Source organism: Scyliorhinus canicula, chromosome 9, assembly GCF_902713615.1.
Source record: "Scyliorhinus canicula chromosome 9, sScyCan1.1, whole genome shotgun sequence".
Lineage (NCBI taxonomy): Eukaryota > Metazoa > Chordata > Chondrichthyes > Carcharhiniformes > Scyliorhinidae > Scyliorhinus > Scyliorhinus canicula.
This window is the reverse complement of record NC_052154.1, coordinates 94,215,118-94,237,535: the sequence shown is the minus strand read 5'-3', so window position 1 is coordinate 94,237,535 and position 22,418 is coordinate 94,215,118. Positions and strand designations below refer to the sequence as shown.

General features: G+C 50.7%; 1 protein-coding gene across 1 annotated transcript in view; it reads right to left on the bottom strand.

Annotated features, from left to right (window-relative positions):
- Positions 1–22,418, bottom strand: part of LOC119970911 (adhesion G-protein coupled receptor G6-like) — a 319,332-nt gene that overhangs the window by 179,367 nt on the left and 117,547 nt on the right. Inside the window, exon 6 of the mRNA XM_038806021.1 lies at positions 16,301–16,432. Coding sequence (XP_038661949.1) covers positions 16,301–16,432 — 132 coding nt within the window. The remainder of the gene's footprint in view (positions 1–16,300; positions 16,433–22,418) is intronic.

The following is a 22,418-nucleotide window of genomic DNA, read 5'->3' as shown; positions in this document are numbered from 1 at the left end:
TAAATGCCCTTAAAGTTGGCGAGTCTACTACTGTTGCAGGCAGGGCGTTCCACACCCCTACTACTCTCTGAGTAAAGAAACTGCCTCTGATATCTGTCCTATATCTATCACCCCTCAATTTAAAGCTATGTCCCCTCGTGTTGGTCATCACAATTCGAGGAAAAAGACTCTCACTGTCCACCCTATTTAACCCTCTGACTATCTTATATGTCTCTATTAAGTCACCTCTCAGCCTTCTCCTCTCTAACGAAAACAACCTAAATTCCCTGAGCTACATAATTCACCTCGCTTAATTTCCTTTCAATCTGATACGGTTCACAAAACCTAGCTTTTAAAGGTTCACCTAGCACTGGTAACAATACTAAAACTTTATCTCCACTGGCAAACTACGAACTTTGGATTTATTGTCCGCTACCCATTTCATCACATTTTGTGCAACTTTTAAATATTGTCTAATCTGCTCTATTTAATCATTCCCTAAAATTTGACACGTAATCCAATAATGTAATTTCCGATTTCTCACTCACCAATTTTTCCTTAATCAATTAAAGTGGTCCTCTTACCTCATGATCAAAAATTAGTTCCAAAGGACTAAATTTGGTTGACTCATTAGGTGCATCCCTAATTGCAAACAGTATGAATGGAATTCCTTTATCCCAATCCTCTGGATAATCTTGACAATAAGCCCTCAACATTGTCTTTAATGTCTGATGTCACCTTTCCAACGTTCCCTGCGATTCTGGATGGTACGCAGTTGATTTAAATTGTTTTATTCCTAAGCTATCCATAACTTCTTTGAATAACTTTGAGGTAAAATTTGATCCTTGATCCGATTGTATTTCAATACTACTTGATGAACTTCTGCCCACTTTTCATCCGCCTGCTTATGTAAAGGTCTCCATTTTTTCACCAAGACATCACTTTTACGGTAATAACACTCTGATATACACTCAGATTCCTCTTCCGTGTATGCTTTCTGATACATCCGTTTTATTTCTATATCTTTTTGTTGTAACTCCACCAATTTTCCTGAACTAAAAATATCCGCCTCATCCTCCACTGTTCTTGTTCTTTTTCAACCATCTGATCAAAAATCACTTCTGACAATTGCACTTCAACTTCATCTTCATTCTTTGATTTCTCCTCTTGTCTTAAACTGTGACTCTGTGACCTTGTTACAAAACAATCCGGAAAATCCCAGGATATTCGTCCTTCAACACTTTAGTTGTCTGATTTTACACTGGCTTATCAACCACAGTAGGCATCACTCCCACCTGTGATCCAGCTATATCATTATTTAGAACATACAGCACAGAACAGGCCCTTCGGCCCTCAATGTTGTGCCGAGCAATGATCACCCTACTTAAACCCACGCAACCCGTATACCCGTAACCCAACAATCCCCCCATTAACCTTACACCACGGGCAATTTAGCATGGCCAATCCACCTAACCCGCACATCTTTGGACTGTGGGAGGAAACCGGAGCACCCGGAGGAAACCCACGCACACACGGGGAGGACGTGCAGACTCCACACAGACAGTGACCCAGCCGGGAATCGATCCTGGGACCCTGGAGCTGTGAAGCATTGATGCTAACCACCATGCTACCGTGAGGCCCTAAATTATCCAAGATAAACTGTATTCCTGGACAAGATAGTTTCTCTCTTACTCCTACTACCACTTCATCACCCATCACTGGACTTTCCAACCTTACCTTATATAATGGAACGCTATTCCTCTCACCCTGAATCCCACATATTACCACCTTTTCTGGCAACATTCTTCCCAAACCACATAACTCCTCATCTCTTATCATTAAAGATTGACTAGTTCCCGTATCTCTTAAAATTGTGACATTTTAACCTGCTACTCCTGATACACATGAGTAAACTTTATCCACACATGTAAATTCTTTAAAGAGATCTGGCACCTTCTCATCAATCACCTCTTGATCAGGCTGTACAATCTTTCGCACCTCCTTTGCTTTACTTGGGCTTTCCTTTACCACTTCAACAAACTTATCCTGTTTTACCACATCAGCCTTCCCAGTGCTTTTCTTCAACCACCAACACTGTGACTTTACATGGCCTAGTTTATTACAGTGAAAACATTTGAAACTTTTCATTTATTTTCCACCCTCCTGGATTTATTTTTTAATCTGAGGTACACTCTACTTATTATCTCCCATCAGATCACCTTTACCTTTACCTCTTGAGTATTTCTCATATCCCCAGTTTCTATCCCTCACAGGCTGAAATTGATGTTGGAAACCAAGCTTTGATTTATGAACTAATTCATAATCATCTGCCATTTCTGCTGCTAACCTTGCAGTTTTCACCCTCTGCTCTTCTACATGAGTTCTCACTACATCAGGAATTGAATTTTTAAACTCCTCCAAAAGTATAATTTCTCTGAGAGCTTCATACGTTTGGTCTATTTTCAAAGCCCTTATCCACCTATAAAAATTACTCTGAGCCTTTCAAACTCCATGAATATGTGACCAAATTCTTTCCTTAAATTTCTAAACCTTTATCTGTAAGCTTCAGGCACTAGTCCATAAGCACCTAAGATAGATTTTTGCACCTCCTCATATGTCCCAGATACCTCCTCAGGTAGTGATGCAAACACTTCATTAGCTCTACCTACCAGCTTTGTTTGAATCAGTAACACGCACATGTCCTGTGGCCATTTCATTTGTTTAGCTACCTTCTCAAATGAAATTAAAAAGGCTTCCACTTCCTTCTCGTCAAACCTTGGCAATGCTTGGACATATTTAAATAGATTCCCACCACGCTTTTGACTTTGACGCTCTTTCTCACTATCCTCATCACTGTCATCCAACTGTATGTTTCCCTTTACGTCTGCCAATTTTAACTGACTGTCATGTTTCATGGCCATTTCCTGAAGTTCAAACACTCTCTCTTTATCTTTTTCCCTGATTTGTATCTCCATTTCTCTTTCTTTTTGTTCTGCCAGGGCTATTCTTTCTTTCCTTCTTTCTTCTCTCTCCTTTTCTTTTTCCTCTCACTCTCTTTCTTTTTCCGCGCTCTCTCTTTCTTTTTCCGCTCTCTCTCTTTTTCTGCTCTCTCTCTTTCACATTCAAGCTGCTTTAATTCTATCTCATGTTCCATTTGTTTAATTTGTAACTGAATTTTTGCCATTTCCAATGAGTCAAACTGTATCTCAGGCAACTTTAAATGCTTAGCCACCACCATAATGACCTAATCTGTTTGCATTTTGTCAGGTAATGTTAACTGCAATGTTTTTGCCAAATCTAACAATCTGTTTTTAGTCTCTGTCTGTAAGGTACTGCGTGTGACCGTCTCCACCCCCAAAACTTCTGAGCCTCTGAAAGAGCCATTGTCCACAACACACTCCCCATTTAAACTGAAATACCACACCTGAAAAGCTCACCCCTCACTGTCTTTAAGTTCACTAAGCCAATCCAATAGATAGACGTTTATCCTGGGTGAGCCCCCAATTGTTATAGGTCAGGGTTCAGAGAACCCCAAAGTGTATCATGGAGTTCACCTGACCCACATCTCTCACATCTCTGACAATCCTCCGATACAGGTGGGAAATATTCAGTAAATGGCAGAACCCTTAAGAGTATTCATAGGCAGAGGGATCTGAGTGTACAGGTCCACAGGTCACTGAACGTGGCAACGCAGGTGGAGAAGGCATTGCCTTCATTGGCCAGTGCATTGAGTATAAAAGTTGGCAAGTCATGCTGCAGTTGCATAGAACTTTAGTTAGGCCACATTTGGAATATAGCATTCAATTCTGGTCAGCACACTACCAGAAGGTTGTGGAGGGTTTTTTTACACAGAGGGTAGTAGGTGCCTGGAACTCACTGCTGGAGGGGTTGGTGGAAGCAAGTATGATAATGGAATTTAAGGGATGCCTTGACAGATAAATGAATAGGATGGGAATTGAGGGATATGGACCCCAGAAGTGTAGAAGGTTTTAGGTTAGATGGACAGGATGGTTGATGCAGGCTTGCAGGGCTGAAGGGCCTGTTCCTGTGCTGCACATTTTTTTGTTCTTTGTTCTTTGATAGAGTGGGAGATAAAAAAGGAAGGAGAGTAGCACTTCTGTTTAAAGAATCAGTTCCAGTTGTGAGAAGGGACAATATACAAAACGGGTCAACAAACGAGGCTTTATGAATTGAGCTCAGAAATAAAAAACAGGCATTCACAATACTGGGAGTATACTGCAAACCTCCAAATAGCTTAAGGGAGATAGCAGATCAAATATGTAGGCAGATTTCTGCTTGTAAAAACAGGAGGACAGTAATAATAGAAGACTTTAACTATCCCAATATCAACTGGGATTCAAACAATACAAGGGGAACTGAGGGAGAAAATTTGTGCAGTGTGTCCAGGAAATTTTCAACCAATTAGTGGCAAACCCAACAATAAGTATTACAGTTCGACTTGGGGAATGAAAAAGTGACAGTTGATGACCATATCTCGGAGAGGTAGTGAGTGGTAGCAGAGAAGAGGCAAAGCATTTGTGAGGGAGCGGGGATGAACCAGGGCCTGGGTGAGTGAGTGGGGAAGAGCCAGGACCTGAGAGAGGGAATGGGGAAGAGAGGGGCCTGTGAGAACAAGTGGAGAACAGCCAGGGCCTATGCGAGGGACTGACAAGAGCCAGGGACTGTAACAGTGAGTGAGGCCTGTGAGGGAGAACAGGGCCAATGAGAGGAAGCAGGACATGTGAGGGGGAGTAGGTAAGAGAGGAAGTGGGAGAGAGCAGGGTCAGAGAGAGAGTGCAGCACCAGTGGGAAGGAACAGAGTCTGTGAAATCGCAGAGCGAGGGCCTGTGAGAGGAAGCGAGGCCTGAAAGAGGGACTGGGGAAGGGCAGGAGTGAGGGAGAGGGGAAGACATAGATATGGAATTTACAGTGCAGAAGGAGGCCATTCAGCCTATCGAGTCTGCACCGACCCTTGGAAAATACACACCACACCTCCACCCAATCCCCGTAACCCAGTAACCCCACCTAACCTTTTAGGACACTAAAGGCAATTTAGCGTGGCCAATCCACCTAACCTGCACATCTTTGGACTGTGGGAGGAAACCGGAGCACCCGGAGGAAACCCATACGGGCACAGGGAGAACATGCAGACTCCGCACAGACAGTGACGCAAGACGGGAATCGAACCGGGTATCCTGGAGCTGTGAAGCAATTGTGCTAACCACTGTGCCACCATGCTGCCTGTAAGAGTGGGGCCTGTAAGAAGAGCAAGTAACAACGGGGCCCATGAGAGGGAGCGGGGAAGGCAAGGGCCTGTGTGTGCGAGTAGGGATGAGCGGAACATGCAAGAGGTAGCGAAGAAGAGCCGGGGCCTTTGTGAGGGAGCGAGGAAGAGCCAGGGATTATGAGGGGCAGTGGGGCCTGTGAAAGTGACCAGCGAACAGCACAGTCTGTGAGAGGGAGCAGAGAAGAGCAAGTGCATGTATGTGGGAGCAGGGAAGAGCAGGGGCCTGTGTGAGGGAGAGGGGAAAAGCCAGGGCGTGGGAGAGGCAGCAGATCCTGAGCGGGATAGGGTAAGTGCCAGGTCACAGAGGTGTTGTGTTATACTTCTTCATGTAGCATAAGCTGCTTCCTTGATGTATACTCTGACAAAGGAAGGTTCAGACTTGGAGATAGGTTTAACACATTTATTGAACAGTTAAAAATTCTCCTACTTGAGTTCGACTCTCCTGCTAATCTTGCTATAGTAACTCAGTCTAACTAACCATTCTGCTCTAAGCCATGCGGTGGGTGTGATGCTTCTGATCTGCTCTCTGAGTGTCGCCTGTGGAAAGAGAAAGAGCATGTGTGCCCTGTCCTTTTATATGGGTAACCCCTTGTGGTAGTGCCACCTCTGGGTTTCTTGACTGCCCATTGGTCGTGTCCTATTCTATGTGTTCATTAGCTGTATGTCTGCATGTCATTACATCTCCGGTGCTCCCTCTCGTGTTTACTTAGTTGTAGTGTATTTACATTAACTCCTTGTGTATTTACAGTGAAGCATATCACCACAGGAGGGAGCAGGGCCATGAGAGGGAGCGAGGAAGACCCAGGACATGGGAGAGGCAGCAGATACTGTGAATGGGAACGAGGAAGAGCAAGGATCTGTCCGAGGGAATGGGCAAAATGGTTGGGCCTCTGAGAGGGAGAGGTTGGGTCTGTGAGACTGAGTGGCGAAGAGCCAGGATGTGTGTGAGGGAGCGAGATGTGTGAGAGGCAGCAGAGCCTGTGAGCATGAGAGGATCAGAACCAGGTCCTGTGAGAGGGAGAAAGGTCCGTGAAAGGGAGCGGGGAAGAGCCAGGACTTGTCTGAGGGAATGGGGAAATGGGGCCTGTTTGAGGGAGCATATAAGAATCAGGGCCTGTGAGTGGGAGTTGGACAGAACCAGAGCCTGTCTGATGGAGCAAGATCTGTGATAATTGGGCAGCAAAGATCCAGAGCTTGTGTGAGGGAGCAAGACCTGTGAGTGAGCTGGGAAGAGACAGGGCTCAAGCGAGGGAGTCAGGCCTATGAGAAAGAGTAGGGTAGAGCCAGCACCTGTGATAGGGAGCAGTGAAGAGCCAGGGCTCTGAGAGGGAGCAGGATCTGTGAGAGGAAGCGGAGTAGAGCCAGGGTCTGTGTGAGGGAGTGCAGCCCATGAAAGAGGGCAGGGAATTTGCTAGGTAGCGGGGAAGAGCCAGGGCAAATGATAGTGAGAGCAGCTTGTGAGAAAGAACTGTTTGAGGGGAGTGGAGAAGAGCCAGAGACCTTGTGAGGGAGCGAGATTTGTGAGAGGGAGCTGGGAAGGGCCAGGACCTGTGAGTGGGAACGGGCAAGAAACATTGCCTGTGAGTGGGGGAACGGTGGGGATTCGGAGCGAGGCCAGCGAGTGGGAATGGGGAAGAGCCAGGGCCTGTGGGGGCGCGGGGGACTTGTGAGAGGGAATGGAAAAGAGTCAGGGCCTGGCTGAGGGAGTGGGTACGGCGAGAGGGAGTGGGGCCTCTGAAAGGGAGCACAGAAGAACCAGGGCCTGGCTGAGGGAGCGGGCAAGAATTAGGGCCTGTGTAAGTGGTCGAAACCTATGAGAGGGAACAGAGAAGAGTCAGGGGGCGGGATTCTCCGACCCCCCGCCAGGTCGGAGAATCACCGGGGGTCGATGTGAATCCTGCCCCCTCCGTCTGCCAAATTCTCTGGCGCCGGAGATTTGGCGGGGGCGGGAATCGCGACGCGCCGGTCGGTGGCCGCTAGCAGCAGCCCCCCCCCCCCCGGCGATTCTCCGGCCCCCAGTGGGCCAAGTGGCCGCCCGTTTTCGGCCAGTCCTGCCAGCGTATGTTACACCAGGTATTTGGCGGCGGGACCTGGCTGCGCACGCCAGCACACGCCAACTCCTACCGGCCGGCGGAGGAACTTCGGCGCAGGTTGGCGTGGTGCCAGGCCCCTTCTCCACGGGCCACTCCGGGGCCGGCCTAGCCCCTGAAGGTGCGGAGAATTCCGCACCTTTGGGGCAGCCCGACGCCGGAGTGGTTCACGCCACACCTCGGGGCCGGGACCCCCCGCCTGGGAGAGGGAGGGGGGCCTGGAAGTGGGAGGGGGGCCTGGAAGAGGCAGGGGGGCCTGGGAGGGGGAGGGGGGCCTGGAAGAGGGAGGGGGGAAAAGAGTGGGGCCTGTGAGAGGAAGCGGCGAAGAGCCAGGGTCTGTGTGAGTGAGCGGGAAGAGCAGGGCCAGTGAGAGGGATGGGCATGCTCCAGTAAGTTGGGCCTGCGAGAGGGATCGGGGAAGTACCAGGGCCTGCGAGAGGAAGCAGGATCTGTGAGAGTGAGTGGTGAATATCCACGACTTGAGTGAGAGAGCAAGGTCTGTGAAAAGCCAGGGCTTGTGTAAGGGGCCATTAAGAGGGAGCGGCGAAGAGCCAGAGCCATCGTGAGAGAGCGGGGCGTCTTTGTAAGTGAGCGGGGAAGAGACATGGGGCTGGATTCGCCATTATTGAGACTAAGTCAAAACCGTGGAGTTTTACTCCTAAAATTCCTTCTAAAAAATTAAACCAATTCTCAGCCATGCAGCAGGCTAGCAGGGACCCAGAATGAATCTCGCAGCTTTTGCTGCAGGTACAGGCCCCCCCACACTTCCAGGTCAGAGGCCGCGCATGTACACAGCGGCGCCCTCCGGCGGCCGTGCGTGCTCCATGGCGGACTCGGACCGTGGAGCCAGTCAAAAACAAAACCCGCGCGCCCGAGACACAAACCCCGCACATTAATGCCCCGGCCTCCTAGAAAGGTCCCCCACCCCCGGCCTCCGATCCACCCACCCCCGACCAGGGCGGTTGTGGACTGAGTCCGCAGCCGCTACGCCAGCATCCCGACTGGCAATAGGTGGTTAGTTCCACGGCGTCGGGAACTCGGCCAGTAGGGAACAGAGGATTGCTGGGCGAGCCTCTGGCAATGGCCCGCTGGCGGAGCAGCGGGGTAGAGCAGGGCCTGTATGAGGGAGCAGTGAAGAGCGGAGCTTGTGAGAGAGAGTGGGGTAGAGCAGGGCCTCTATGAGGGAGCGGTCAAGAGCGGAGCCCGTGAGAGGGAGCGGGGTAGAGCAGGGCCTGTATGTGGGAGTAGTGAAGAGCAGAGCCCGTGAGAGGGAGCGGGGAAGGGCGGGGCTATTGATAGGGAACGGGGAAGAGTAGAGCACGTGTGATTGGCAGAGTCTGTTAGTGGGAGCAAGCCCTGTGAGACGGAGCGGGAAAAGTAGGGCCTGTGAGACGGAGCGGGGGAGGTCCAGGGCTTGTGTGATGGAGCAGGGAAGATCCAGGACCTGTGAGAGTGTGCCGGCAAGAGCCAGGGACTGTGAGAGTGTGTGGTCAAGAGCTAGGGCCTGTGAGAAGGAGTGGGGTCTGAGAAAGGGAGTGGGGGATCTATTTTTTTTTTTTTTTTTTAAATTTTAGATTACCCAATTATTTTTTCCAATTAAGGGGCAATTTAGCATGTCCAATCCACCTACTCTGCACATTTTTGGGTTGTGGGGGCGAAACCCACGCAGACACGGGGAGAATGTGCAAACTCCACACGGACAGTGACCCAGAGCCGGGATCGAACCTGGGACCTCAGCGCCGTGAGGAGTGGGGGATCTATGAGCAGGAGTGGTCAAGGGCCAGGACCTGCGGGCAGCAAGGTGGCGCAAGTGGTTAGCATGGTTGCCTCACGGCGCCAAGTTCCCAGGTTCGATCCCAGCTCTGGGGCGCTGTCCGTGTGGAGTTTGCATATTCTCACCGTGCCTACAACCCAAAAGATGTGCAGGATAGGTGGATTGGCCCAGTTAAATTGCCCCTTAATTGGAAAAAATTAATTGGATACTCTAAATTTTTTTAAAAAGAGCAAGAGGGAGTGGGTAAGAACCAGGGACTATGAGAGGAAGTGGGCAAGAGGCAGGGGCTTTGTCAGGGAGCCGGGAAGAGCCATGGTCGTGTGAGTGAAGGGGAAAAGCCAGGGCCTGTGAGAGGTAGCAGGTCAGAGTGGGCCTGTACGAGGGATCGGAAAAGGACAGGCCCTTTGTGAGGGAGCGGGTAAGAGCAGAGCCTGTATGAGAGAGTTGGGAAGAGCCAGCACCAGAGAAGGAGTGAAGGAGAGTAGGGCCTGTGTGGGGAGTGGGGCCTGTGAGAGTGAGTGGAGAAGACTCCAATGAGAGGGGCTGGAGAAGAGCAGGGCCTCAAAGAGATAGAGCGGCAAGAGTGGGGCCTGTGACAGTGAGCAGAGTCTTTAAGATGGACTGCGGAAAAGCCAGGGCCTATGAGAGGGATTGGGAAAGAGCTAGGGTCTGTAAGAGTAAACGGGTCCTGGGAGAGGGAACGGAGCCTGTGAGAGGGAACGGAGCCTGTGAGAGGGAACGGAGCCTGTGAGAGGGAACGGGTCCTGTGAGAGGGAACGGAGCCTGTGAGAGGGAACGGAGCCTGTGAGAGGGAACGGAGCCTGTGAGAGGGAACGGAGCCTGTGAGAGGGAACGGAGCCTGTGAGAGGGAACGGGTCCTGTGAGAGGGAACGGAGCCTGTGACGAGGAACGGAGCCTGTGAGAGGGAACGGGTCCTGTGAGAGGGAACGGAGCCTGTGAGGAGGAACGGAGCCTGTGAGAGGGAACGGGTCCTGTGAGAGGGAACGGAGCCTGTGAGGAGGAGTAGGAAAGGCCAGGTGTGAGGGAACGGAGCCTGTGAGGAGGAGTAGGAAAGGCCAGGTGTGAGGGAACGGAGCCTGTGAGGAGGAGTAGGAAAGGCCAGGTGTGAGGGAACGGAGCCTGTGAGGAGGAGTAGGAAAGGCCAGGTGTGAGGGAACGGAGCCTGTGTGAGGGAACGGAGCCTGTGAGGAGGAGTAGGAAAGGCCAGGTGTGAGGGAACGGATTAGGGTGGAGTCAGTGACAGTGATTGGGCAAGAGCAGGGCATATATGAGGGAGTGGGCCTGTGAGAGGGAGCGGGGCCAGTGACGGGGCGTGGGAAGAACCAGGGCCTGTCTGAGGGAACGGTGAAGAGTCAGAGCCTGTGGGAGGGAGCGAGGAAGAGGGAGGGCCAGTTTGAGGGAGCGGGATCTTGGAGCGCGGAAGAGGGAGAAAGAGCATGATCTGTGAGAGGGAGCGGCAAAGAGCGGGGAAGTGCGAGTGCCTGTGCGAGGGAGCGGGGCACAGAGTGGGAGTAGGGAAGAGTGGCAGTGAGGGAGCGTGGAAAAGCGGGGCCTGTGAGAGGGAGTGAGGAAGGGCCTGTATGTGGGAGCGGTGAAGAGCAGAGCCTTTGAGAGGGAATGCGGTAGAGTCAAGCACTGTGTGAGGGAGCGGGGAAGGGCGGGGCTAGTGACAGGGAGCAGGGCATATGTTAGGGAGTGGGGTCTGCAAGAGGGTGTGGGGCCTCTGAGAGGGAGCGGGGCCTGTGTGTGGGAGCAGCGAATGGCCAGGGCCTGTGTGAGGCAGCAGGGCTGGTTAGAGTGAGCCGGGCCTGTGAGAGGGAGCAGTCAAGAGCCAGGGCCTGGGAGAGGGAGTGGAAAAGAGCCAGGAACTGTGTTAGGGAATGGAAAAGAGTGGGACATGTGAGAGGGAGCAGAGAAGAGGCAGGACCTGTGAGAGGCAGAAGTGCCTGAAGGGAGTGGAGAAGGTCCAGGTCTTGTGTGAGGGAGTGGGGAAGATCCAGGGCCTGTGCGGGGGAGTGGGGTATGTGAGAGGGTGCAAGGAAGAGCCATGGTCTGAGAGGGAACGGGGGAGAGGCAGGGCCTGTGAGAAGCAGCAGTGGCTGTGAGAGAGAGTGAGGAAGGTCCAGGGCTTCTGTGAGCGAATGGGGAAGGCCTGTGAGGGGGAGCGGGGTATGTGAGAGAGCGCGCAGAGGAGTCATAGCCTGTGAGAGGGAGCGGGCAAGAGCCAGGGACTGTGAGATGGGTGGGCAAGAGCCAGGGTCTGTGAGAGAAAGCAGGGCCTGCCAGAAGAAGTAGGGCCTGTCAGAAGAAGCAAGTGAGTGCGGAAGGGCCAGTGCCTGTGTGCGGGAACAGGAAGTGTGGGGCCTGTGACAGGGACTAGGGAAGAGCAGGGCATGTGAGAGGGAGAGGGGCCTGTGAGAGGGAGCTATGTCTGGGAGAGCGGAGCCTGTGAGAGGGAGTGGGTAAGAGGCAGAGCCTGTGTGAGGGAGCGGGAAGGTCCTGGGCTTGTGTGAGGGGGCGGGGAAGAGCCAGGGCCTGTGCGAGTGTGTGGGACATATGGGAGAGCATGTAGAACAGCCAGGCCCTGTGAGACTGTGCGGCAAAGAGCCAAGGCCTATGAGAGGGAGTGGGACCTGTGAGAGTGAGCGGGCCTGTCAAGGGAAGTGGGCAAGTTTCAGGGCCTGTGTGTGGAAGCGGAGAAGAGTGGACACATCAGAGGAAGTGAAAAGAAGTGAGGCCTGTGAGAGGGAACGGGGACGAGCCAGGGCCTGTGAGAAGCAGCAGGGCCTATGAGAATGAGCGAGACCTTTGTGAGGGAGCTGGGCCTGTGAGGGAGAGTGGTCAAGAGCCAGGACCTGCAAGAGGTAGCGGTCAAGAACCAGGGTCTGTGAGAGAGAGTGGGCAAGTGCCTGGCCTGTGTGATGGAGCAGGGATGAGCGGACACATGAGAGGGAGTGGAAAGAAGTGAGGCCTGTGAGAGGAAAAGGGGAGGAGCCAGGGCCTGTGAGAGTGTGCGGGCAAGAACCAGGACCTGTGAGATGGAGTAGGGTCTGTGAGATGGAGTGGGGCCTATGAGAGGGATTGGGCAAGAGCCAGTGCCTGTGTAGGAGAGCGGGGAAGAGCGGGACATGTGAGAGTGAGCGGAGAAGAATGAAGCCTGTGAAAGGGAGTGGGTAAGAGGCAGAGCCTGTGTGAGGGAGTAGGAAGGTTCTGGGCCCTCACAGGTCACAGCTGGGGCCGTTGAGATGGAGTGGGCAGGAGCAGGGGCCCATGAGAGGGAGTGGGGAAAAGCTGGGCCTGTGTGAGTGAGTGGGAAAGCGCCAGGATCTATGAGCATGCATAGAAGAGCGGTGCCTGAGAGACGGAACGGGAAAGGGCCAGGCCTGTGTGTGGGAGCGGGGAAGAGCTGGGCTTGTGTGAGGGAGCAGGGTATAGCTGGGTCCTGTGAGAGGGAACGCAGAATAGTAGGGCCTGTAAGAGGGAGCGGAGAAGGCGGGGCCTGTGAGAATGACAGGGAAGAGCTGGGGCCTGTGCAAGATTGTAAGGAAGAGCGGGACCTGTGTGTTGAAGTGGGGAAGAACCAGGGCCTATTAGATGGAGAGGACAGGAATGGGGCCTGTGAGAGGGGGTGGGGCCTATGAGAGGGAACTGGAAATGGCCTGGCCTGTGTGTGGGAGTAGGGAAGAGCTGGGCTTGTGTGAGGGAGTAGGGTAGAGCCGGGGCCTGTGTGAGGGAGTAGCGTAGAGCCGGGGCCTGTCAGAGGGAATGCAGAATAGTCGGGCCTGTGAGAGGGACCGGGTAGGCGTGGCCTGTAGGAGGGAACGGGGAAGAGCGGGGCCTGTAAGAAGGAGCGTGGAAGAGCTGGGGCCTGTGTAAGGAAGTAAATAAGAGCGGGACTTGTGTGTGGAAGTGGGGAAGAACCGGGGCAAGTTAGAACTTAGAACATACAATGCAGAAGGAGGCCATTCAGGCCATCAAGTCTGCACCGACCCACTTCCACCCTATCCCCGTAACCCAATAACCCCTCCTAACCTTTCGGGTCACTAAGGGCAATTTAGCATGGCCAATCCACCTAACCTGCACATCTTTGGACTGTGGGAGGAAACCGGAGCACCCGGAGGAAACCCACGCAGACACTGGGAGAATGTGCAGACTCCACACAGACAGTGACCCAGCAGGGAATCGAACCTGGTATCCTGGCGCTGTGAAGCCACAGTGCTATCCACTTGTGCTACCGTGCTGGCCACTGTTAGACGGCGAGGACAGGAATGGGGCCTGTGAGAGGGAGCGGGAAGAGCCAGGGCTTGGAAAAGGGAGGGGAGCTGAGCAACAGACAGAAGTGGGTGTGCGCACTCACAGACCCGCATGCACCCTCTCACACATACACTCACAACAAGGAATGTACTAGCTTGTTATCTTGTAGTACATGTTTCAATACCTCCGGTCAACAATTACTTGTGTTCACAATCTTAAAACCTCATTAGCTAAATTAACCTGTTGAAACTGTCCTCTGGACTCTCTTTCCAAATAGTCTGACCCACCTTTATCAACTCTCTTGTTTTTTCTTATTCATACATGGGATGTGGGTTTTACTGGCTGGGCCTGCATTTGTTGTCCATCCATAATTGCCCTTTGAACTGAGATGTTTGCTGGGACATTTTAGAGGGCATTTGAGAGTCAACCTGTGGATGCTGTGGATCTGGAGTCACATGCAGGCCAGACCAGGTAAGGACGGCAGGTTTTCTTAAAGGATTTAAGTTAACCAGATGGGTTTTTACGACAATTGACAACGGTTTCACGGTCATCATTAGGCTTTTAATTCCAGATTTTTATTGAATTCAAATTTCATCAGCTGCTACCCTGAGATTCGAACCAGGGGCCCGAGAACCCTGGCATCTAGATTATTAGCACAGTGACCACACTGCCACAGTTGTAGATAATCATTCTGAACAAACTCGGTGCATTCGCTAGGGGCGATTTTTACTGTCAGAGAGAAACACATGGGCGGAAACATGATTCTCTCCGGAGAGATTGCGCTTCCCAATTTCCCATGCCCTTCACTGGTGCTGTCATGACACAGGATGAGAACCTCATTTTAATGGATTTAAATACATTTTAATAATACCCAGCACACCCCCACTGCCACTTGATTTCCCCTCACTGAATATTCAATCACATTGAAACCAAATTTCACCTTTTGCCATGGTGAATCCAGGTCCCCAGAGCATTACTCTGAGCTTCTGGATCATTAGTCCAAGGATAATGCACTATGCCATTGCCTCCGGCAACTGTCTCGTGGCTTCACCACTCATATTCTCGGCCCTTTCTAACTCCCTTCTGCAGCACTCTACAGCTTAACCTTAGTCCCTAACTTTGTCCCCAGCAAAACAATACTTTGCATCACTCCCCAAGTGCAGGCTCCATCTTTGCTTCCTCAAATCCACAGCACACAGATTTGAGTGCATGTACAACAGCTCTGGTTGTATCACCTCAGGCCGGACTATGTCCAACAATATCAGCTCCTGCTATCCTATTCAAAAGCCACACACTGATAATAGATGATTGTGGAGAGTCTGTCTTTCTTGCGCCTTCTTGAACCCATCACTCTGCTCCGCCAGTCTCTCCTCAAAGAGCAAGAACCTCCTCATTATTGACATTTATTCAGCTGTCTCTGTTGCTTCCATCACTTCTCCTAGTCTGCTACCTCACCAAACTTTACTAGGGTTCCTGCTGTCCGAGCTTGAAACTTGCATCTTTCTCTGGTTTACCTCCGACATCAGTCTATGTCCACAATAAACTTTTATTACCTGTGAAACCCATCTCCTATCTCTCAACCTAATTCCTATTAAACTGCTGACCATCCAACTTGCTGACCTCCATGTTACTGGCTATTCTGGAACATATTGCCAATCTACTATCCAAGCAGAACTCTCTTCACTCTCTTCAATTCCTGACATGGCAAATCACATTATCCTCCTCCAATGCACTCTCACTGCCCAGCCCAGTCAGACTGTCCTTGTCTGATCCACTCTGATCTGTCTGTTCTTAGCCAGAGACTCTTCAAAATGGTTTACTTTCTCATCCTGGCACCATTAGCTCAGAAATCTTCTGAACATCTTGAATTTTTCCCTTCCTCTGCCTCATCTACGTGGCTCGCATTACCAGCATCACCAGTAGCCTTCAATTGAGGTTCCACATTCACAAGTTCTCCAACATTTCTCACCCCTTCCATTAACTATTTCCAGATTGCTTACCCATCATTCAGTCCAATATGAATTTTAATTTCCTCCAGTTGGTTAATGGAAAGACTGAAGCATTCACTTGCATCCCTCACTTCAAATTCCATATCCTCGCCTTCACTTCCATCTGTCATCTCAAGCTATTTTACAAGAAGAACTAGGTTGTTCCCCATCTTGGGAGGCCTATGAGATGAGCTTCCAACCCAATAATCTCCACCATCACAAACAATATCTACATTCACCTGCATGAACCTTAACATCTGTCAGTCTGTTCCTGAAATCCTAGCCCACGGCATTGTCACCCACAATCTCATCCGAGCCTGCACCAAGCCCATGTATCATCACCCACTGCGGCCACAACATTGCCTTTTAATCTGGATCATACCCAACTGAAATGATTCAAATTCCTTTGTGGCCTCAGCCAACCTTGCCTCTGGAACTTCCTCCAGCCACACATCTCCTCAATCTAAACTTCCCGAAACTACCTGGATGCAATTTTAACGTCCTCCAATTCGTGAAAATCTGATGGGATCAGATCGGGGGTGGGATTCTCCGCCAGCGGGATTCTCCGTTTTGATGGCGCCCGGGGGGTTCCCGATGGCATGGGGCTGCCCCACAATGAGAAACCCCTTTTACCGGCTGCCATGACGGAGAATCCCGCCAGTAGGTCAGGGCAGGAATGTGGCATGGCGGGGCAGAGAATCCAACCCCAGGTTCCCTTTTCCACCCCGCCATTTTGCATTCCATGGAAGCTGTTGAGCCACCTAATTAGCACCTGTGCTGAAATGGCACTGATACGACCCAGTTACAAGATGTTAGGCTCAAGGACAAACATTTAGAGGAACTCTGCCTCACCACTTCATCCCCAATGCAAACAACAGCAATCAATTTTGAGTTCCGATAGAATTACCTGAAGCCATGTCGGCACTTTGTAGACAGCAAGGACGACATTGAATACAGAGAATAATCCTTTCCTCACTTCTCTGGGCACAGTGATCTCAACAGTTGGGTCGATTACTTCAATGGTCTGGTTTGTAGTTATCTATCAATGGTAAAAATGTATCATGATTGATCATAGTATCATTGCATTTTATTGTCCCAGAGATAACATATTGGGGATAAGTTAGGAAGAGACTAAAGAGCTTGTGAAACAAAAGGGAAAATGCTGGAAAATCTCAGCAAGTCTGGCAGCATCTGTAGGTAGAGAAAAGAGCTAACGTTTCAAGTCCGATGACTCTTTGTCAAAGCTAACAGACAGAGAGAGTGGGAAATATTTATACTGTGGAGTGAGAATGAAAGATGAGTCATAGCCACAGAAACCCAGGGAAACTTGGTGCTAATGGCCGGAGACACCAAGGAGAAAGAGTGTTAATGGCAGTCCCCAGAGAGGACAAAATATGTGAAAGTTCAAACAGCAGGGAAACTAACATCAGAGGATGGTGTGGGGGGAGGGGAAGGGGGAAACAAAGAGGAGAAAGGTTTCAGATCGTTTCAGATTCCAGCATCCGCAGTAATTTTCTTTTATTAAAGAGCTTGTGATACTTTTTAACAACAAATTTATAAATCACCTTGAAAGGAGCAAAGCATCGCAAGGCACTTTACAAAATTTAATCAAAGAAAATTCGACACCAGGTCACCTAAGAAAGTATTAGGAGAGGTAATAAACATCTTTGCACAAATAAGTAGGTTTTATGAAACACCTTAGAGGAGGAGAGGGAGGTAAGAGTGATTTTAAGAGAGCTAAGAGGTAGGCTCTTCATCCTGGCTGGCATAAACCTACCGGGAGCTGGATTCTCCGCTTGCCGTCACCAAAATCGTGAAACACGATTGGGCGGAGAATAGCTTCCGATGCCAAAATCGCGCTAGACGCTGGTTTGATGTCAAATCAGGATGCTCTGGCACCCCCAAAATGGCATAAATGCAGTGCTCGCCGCACAGGCTGAAAGTACAGTAGACACATCATTAGTGGGCCTGATGCCCAATGCTCAGGGGCCTCCGCGATTCACCGCCTCCGATGGGCCGATTTCCCGACGGCGTGGTTCACTTGTGCTCTCAATAATCGTGAACCTGGCGTCCTGGCTGTTGAGCGAGAGAGCGGCGGAAGCGAGACACCGGCCCTTCTGGCTGCGGCGGGGCTGTCAAGGCCGAGGGAGGGGAGGGGGAGGGCGAGTCAGGACAAGCAGCTGGGCTGCCCCACCCCCCCCAATGGGACCGGCATCCTGCTGAACACTCACTGACCCACCACCCACCCCAGCCTCTGGTACTACACAGTGGCACCAGCCTACCCCTCCGCACCCCCCTCGCAACACTGCCCCCACCCATCAGCACAAAACACCCCGCCCAACCGAAAGCCACCCATCAGGGGACCACTCAGGACCACACCCACGGCAGCCCCCAGTGAGGGCTATGCCCCCAGCCAACGGTGCCCCTGGCAGCAGGGACGGGCGCCAGGACCAGGGGTACTGGCGGATAACAGGCCAGGGGTGGGGGGGGGGGGGATAAGGATAAGGGGGGGTGAGGGGTAAGGATAAGGGGTGTGGGCATTCAAAATGGCCACCCGCACAGATTGATGGGAAATTGGTCTACACAGTGACAGGCTGAAGCTTGCAAATATACAAGGGCTGCAGCTTGGACCTTGCAGAAGCTTGTGGCAGACTTGGTGGCGTCGGTTTCCTTATTTGGGAAGGCCTAAGTGCCTCGGACACTAACGCCATGGCCGACTGGGACCCGCCCCGCCATCGAGGTGTCCATCGCCAATTGGTTGAGATCGATCAGGGTGATCGAGTGCTGATCGATCTATTGGACATCTACCTAGGACTGCTCAAAAGCGCGCAAAACCTGCAAGTGATAAAAGGTCCCGCTCTCTCAACCACCAATGACAACAATGGTGATACCTGCACCAGCCAAGGAAGGGACCATCCATGCCATCCACAGAGGGACCAGAGCTGGACCCACCGACTACCAGCAACAGACATCCAGCACTGCCAGACGACAGATTCCAGGTGAGGCCATATCTGCTCTGCATATGCCAGTCACCTGCAAGTTAAGTTGGTTTTTCATGTGTGTTAGTTTAGAGTCGAACCTGCATGTGTTGATTGACTAATATTGGATATACCTAATGTATGGAACTAGTATCATTTCATGCAGCCTCTGTGGTTATGTGTCCATCATATACAGGTTGGAGTCACACTGTGGTTCAGAAGGTACAACAAATCTGGCGACTCTGGTGCTATTCGGCTGGGAGTTACAATTGTTGCTCCAAAAGATCCCACAGGACAGTCTATGAGATTCCGCATGTGCCCGGCTGAGGTAGCCAATCGACCCACATAATTGCCAGTATCCCAAATTCATCAAATCGTAATATAAAGGTCCCTATTATTGGGGATTATTCACACTTCAAACCTAAACCACAGGTGTGAACTCCGTAATGGTCAAATCACCGGATTTCAGAAGTGTGTATTTAATGCATGCGGACCTAACAAGGGAGGATAGGGTCAACCCGGCAGATTTGCACGCAGCCTCTGAGGGATTAGGGCCGGAACACAGCCACAAGCCATACCCGCTGTCCAATCGCCCTCTACCCCCTTGCTCCAACATCAATATGGCAGCTCAGACAACACGTAGAGATGTAGAGGCGCGGAATATAGGAGCAGAGAGTCATCCCATATGGGAGAGGGTAGTATGGGGATATATCAAAGGGAGAGGTTGGCACATGTGGTCAGACTGTATCAGGCACCGAGACAGGCCCCGGGGTGGTAGTGCACACTTGGTGGGAGGACATGAATGTAGCGCACGGGAAACATCCACCGAACTATAGGTAGCCACTGGCTGCACCTACGGTATCATTGAGGAGAAGACGAATCCCCATGTGGATTACATCGGCCCACCCCTACCATGCAGAAATGGATTAAGGAGGTATTGGTTATCATTGACACCTTCAAAAAGCAGTTCCGACTGTTATAACCTGCCTGCTTACCACTGGCTGGGGACTAATGACAATCCCACAATCCTGTGGAAGTATGAGCTTCCCCAATGAGGGGGGCGGAGAAATCATTACCAGACTCCCTGCATCAATAGAGCTGGCCAGTTTGGAACCAGCAGAGAGAGAGGAGTGAGCATCATATATATATATATATATGTTATTGTAAATAAATGTTATTTCTTTGTATCCTGAAAACTCGTACTGGATTCTTCATGGCCCTCACAAAACCGACCCACAGCGCAACCCCCCACAACAACTCAAACGGCCCAGTCCCACTATTGGACATGGGACCACGCCGGATGGTTGGTCAGAGTAGCGATTCGAGGACCAGGACACGTTTTGTGAGGGCCACAAAGAATCCAATACAAAGAAATAACTTTGTTTACAATACATATATATTTACAACAGCAGCAGTAGTCCCTTGCTGCTCACTCCTCTCTAGCTGGTTCCATATAGGCCAGCTCTATTTATGCAGGGACTCTGCTAATGATTTATCCGCCCACCTCATTGGGGGAGCTCATACTCCCAAAGGATTGTGGGATTGCCATTAGTCAGTCCCCAGCCAGGAGTAAGCAGGTAGGTTATAACATCCACCCCCCCTCCCCCAACAAAGTCCAAGGAATCCACCGAAGACCCTGGCGAAGGAGAGCGTCGGACTCGTTTTGCTGCAGGCTGGACACCATTTGCATGAGATGCTGGATCAAGCGGCGTGTAACGAGACGGAGACCGGCGCTTTCGTGATGAACGCCATAACAGTTGTACATCCACGATCAGTTGATGTACAACCCCCTCTGAGGCGTCCTGTGTCTCCATCTCGGAGTCGGAGTCCACTGCCTCCGTCATCTCGCCGTCCCTATCTCCACGCGGTTCTGCAACGACCTGCGCAGGCTTTGAGTGCGGCACCAGAGGAAGATCGTGACAAAGGAGAGTACGTGCAGGCACGGAGATGGGTTGTAGTGCGTATACTTTAATGCAAGAAGCATCAGGAATAAGGTGGGTCAACTTAAAGGTATGTATCAGTACTTGGGACTACGATGTGGTGGCCATCACGGAAACTTGGATAGAAGAGGGGGAGAAATGGTTGTTGGAGGTCCCTGGTCATAGATGTTTCAATAAGATTAGGGATGGCGGTAAAAGAGGTGGTGGGGGGGGGGGGGGGTGGCATTTTTAATTAGAGATAGTATAACAGCTGCAGAAAGGGAGTTTGAAGAGGATCTGCCTACTGAGGTAGTATGGGTTGAAGTCAGTAATAGGAAAGGAGCAGTCACCTTGTTGGAAGTTTTCTATAGGCCCCCCAGTCCCCCAGTAGCAGCAGAGATGTGGAGGAACAGATTGGGAAACAGATTTTGGTAAGGTGCAGAAGTCACAGGGTAGTAGTCATGAATGACTTCAACTTCCCAAATATTGAGTGGAAACTCTTTAGTTCAAATAGTTTGGATGGGGTAGTGTTGGTGCAGTGTGTCCAGGAAGCTTTTCTAACACAGTATGTAGATTGTCCGACCAGAGGGGAGGCATATTGGATTTGGTACTTGGTAATGAACCAGGGCAAGTGATAGATTTGTTCATGGGGGAGCATTTTGGAGATAGTGACCACAATTCTGTGACTTTCACTTTAGTAATGGAGAGGGATAGGTGCGCGCAACAGGGCAAGGTTTACAATTGGGGGAAGGGTAAATACAATGCTGTCAGACAAGAACTGAAGTGCATAAGTTGGGAACATAGGCTGTCAGGGAAGGACACAAATGAAATGTGGAACTTGTTCAAGGAACAGATACTACGTGTCCTTGATATGTATGTCCTTGTCAGGTAGGGAAGAGATGGTCGAGTGAGGGAACCATGGTTGACAAGAGAGGTTGAATGTCTTGTTAAGAGGAAGAAGGATACTTATGTAAGGCTGAGGAAACAAGGTTCAGACAGGGCGCTGGAGGGATATATGATAGCCAGGAGGGAACTGAAGAAAGGGATTAGGAGAGCTAAGAGAGGGCATGAAAAATATTTGGCGGTAGGATCAAGGAAAACCCCAAGGCCTTTTACACATATGTGAGAAATATGAGAATGACTAGAGCGAGGGTGGGTCCAATCAAGGACAGTAGCGGGAGATTGTGTATTGAGTCTGAAGAGATAGGAGAGGTCTTGAATGAGTACTTTTCTTCAGTATTTACGAATGAGAGTTGCCATATTGTTGGAGAAGACAGCATGAAACAGATTGGTAAGCTCGAGGAGATACTTGTTAGGAAGGAAGATGTGTTGGGCATTTTGAAAAACTTAAAGATAGACAAGTCACCCGGGCCTGACGGGATATATCCAAGTATTCTATGGGAAGCAAGAGATGAAATTGCAGAGCCGTTAGCAATTATCTTTTCGTCCTCACTGTCAACAGGGGTGGTACCAGAGGATTGGAGAGTGGCGAATGTCGTGCCCTGTTCAAAAAAGGGAATGGGGATAAGCCTGGGAATTACAGGCCAGTTAGTCTTATTTTGGTGGGAGGCAAAGTAATGGAAAGGGTACTGAGGGATAGGATTTCTGAGCATCTGGAAAGACACTGCTTGATTAGGGATAGTCAGCATGGATTGGTGAGGGGTAGGTCTTGCTTCACAAGCCTTATTGAATTCTTTGAGGAGATGACCAAGCACATGGATGAAGGTAAAGCAGTGGATGTAATGTACATGGATTTTAGTAAGGCATTTGATAAGGTTGCCCATGGTAGGCTGATTCGGAAAGTAAGGAGGCATGGGATAGTGGGAAATTTGGCCAGTTGGATAACGAACTGGCTAACCGATAGAAGTCAGAGAGTGGTGGTGGATGGCAAATATTCAGCCTGGAGCCCAGTTACCAGTGGCGTACCACAGGGATTAGTTCAGGGTCCTCTGCTGTTTGTGATTTTCATTAATGACTTGGATGAGGGAGTTGAAGGGTGGGTCAGTAAATTTGCAGACGATACGAAGATTGATGGAGTTGTTGGATAGTGAGGAGAGCTGTTGTCGGCTGCAAAGGGACATAGATAGGATGCAGAGCTGGGCTGAGAAGTGGCAGATGGAGTTTAACC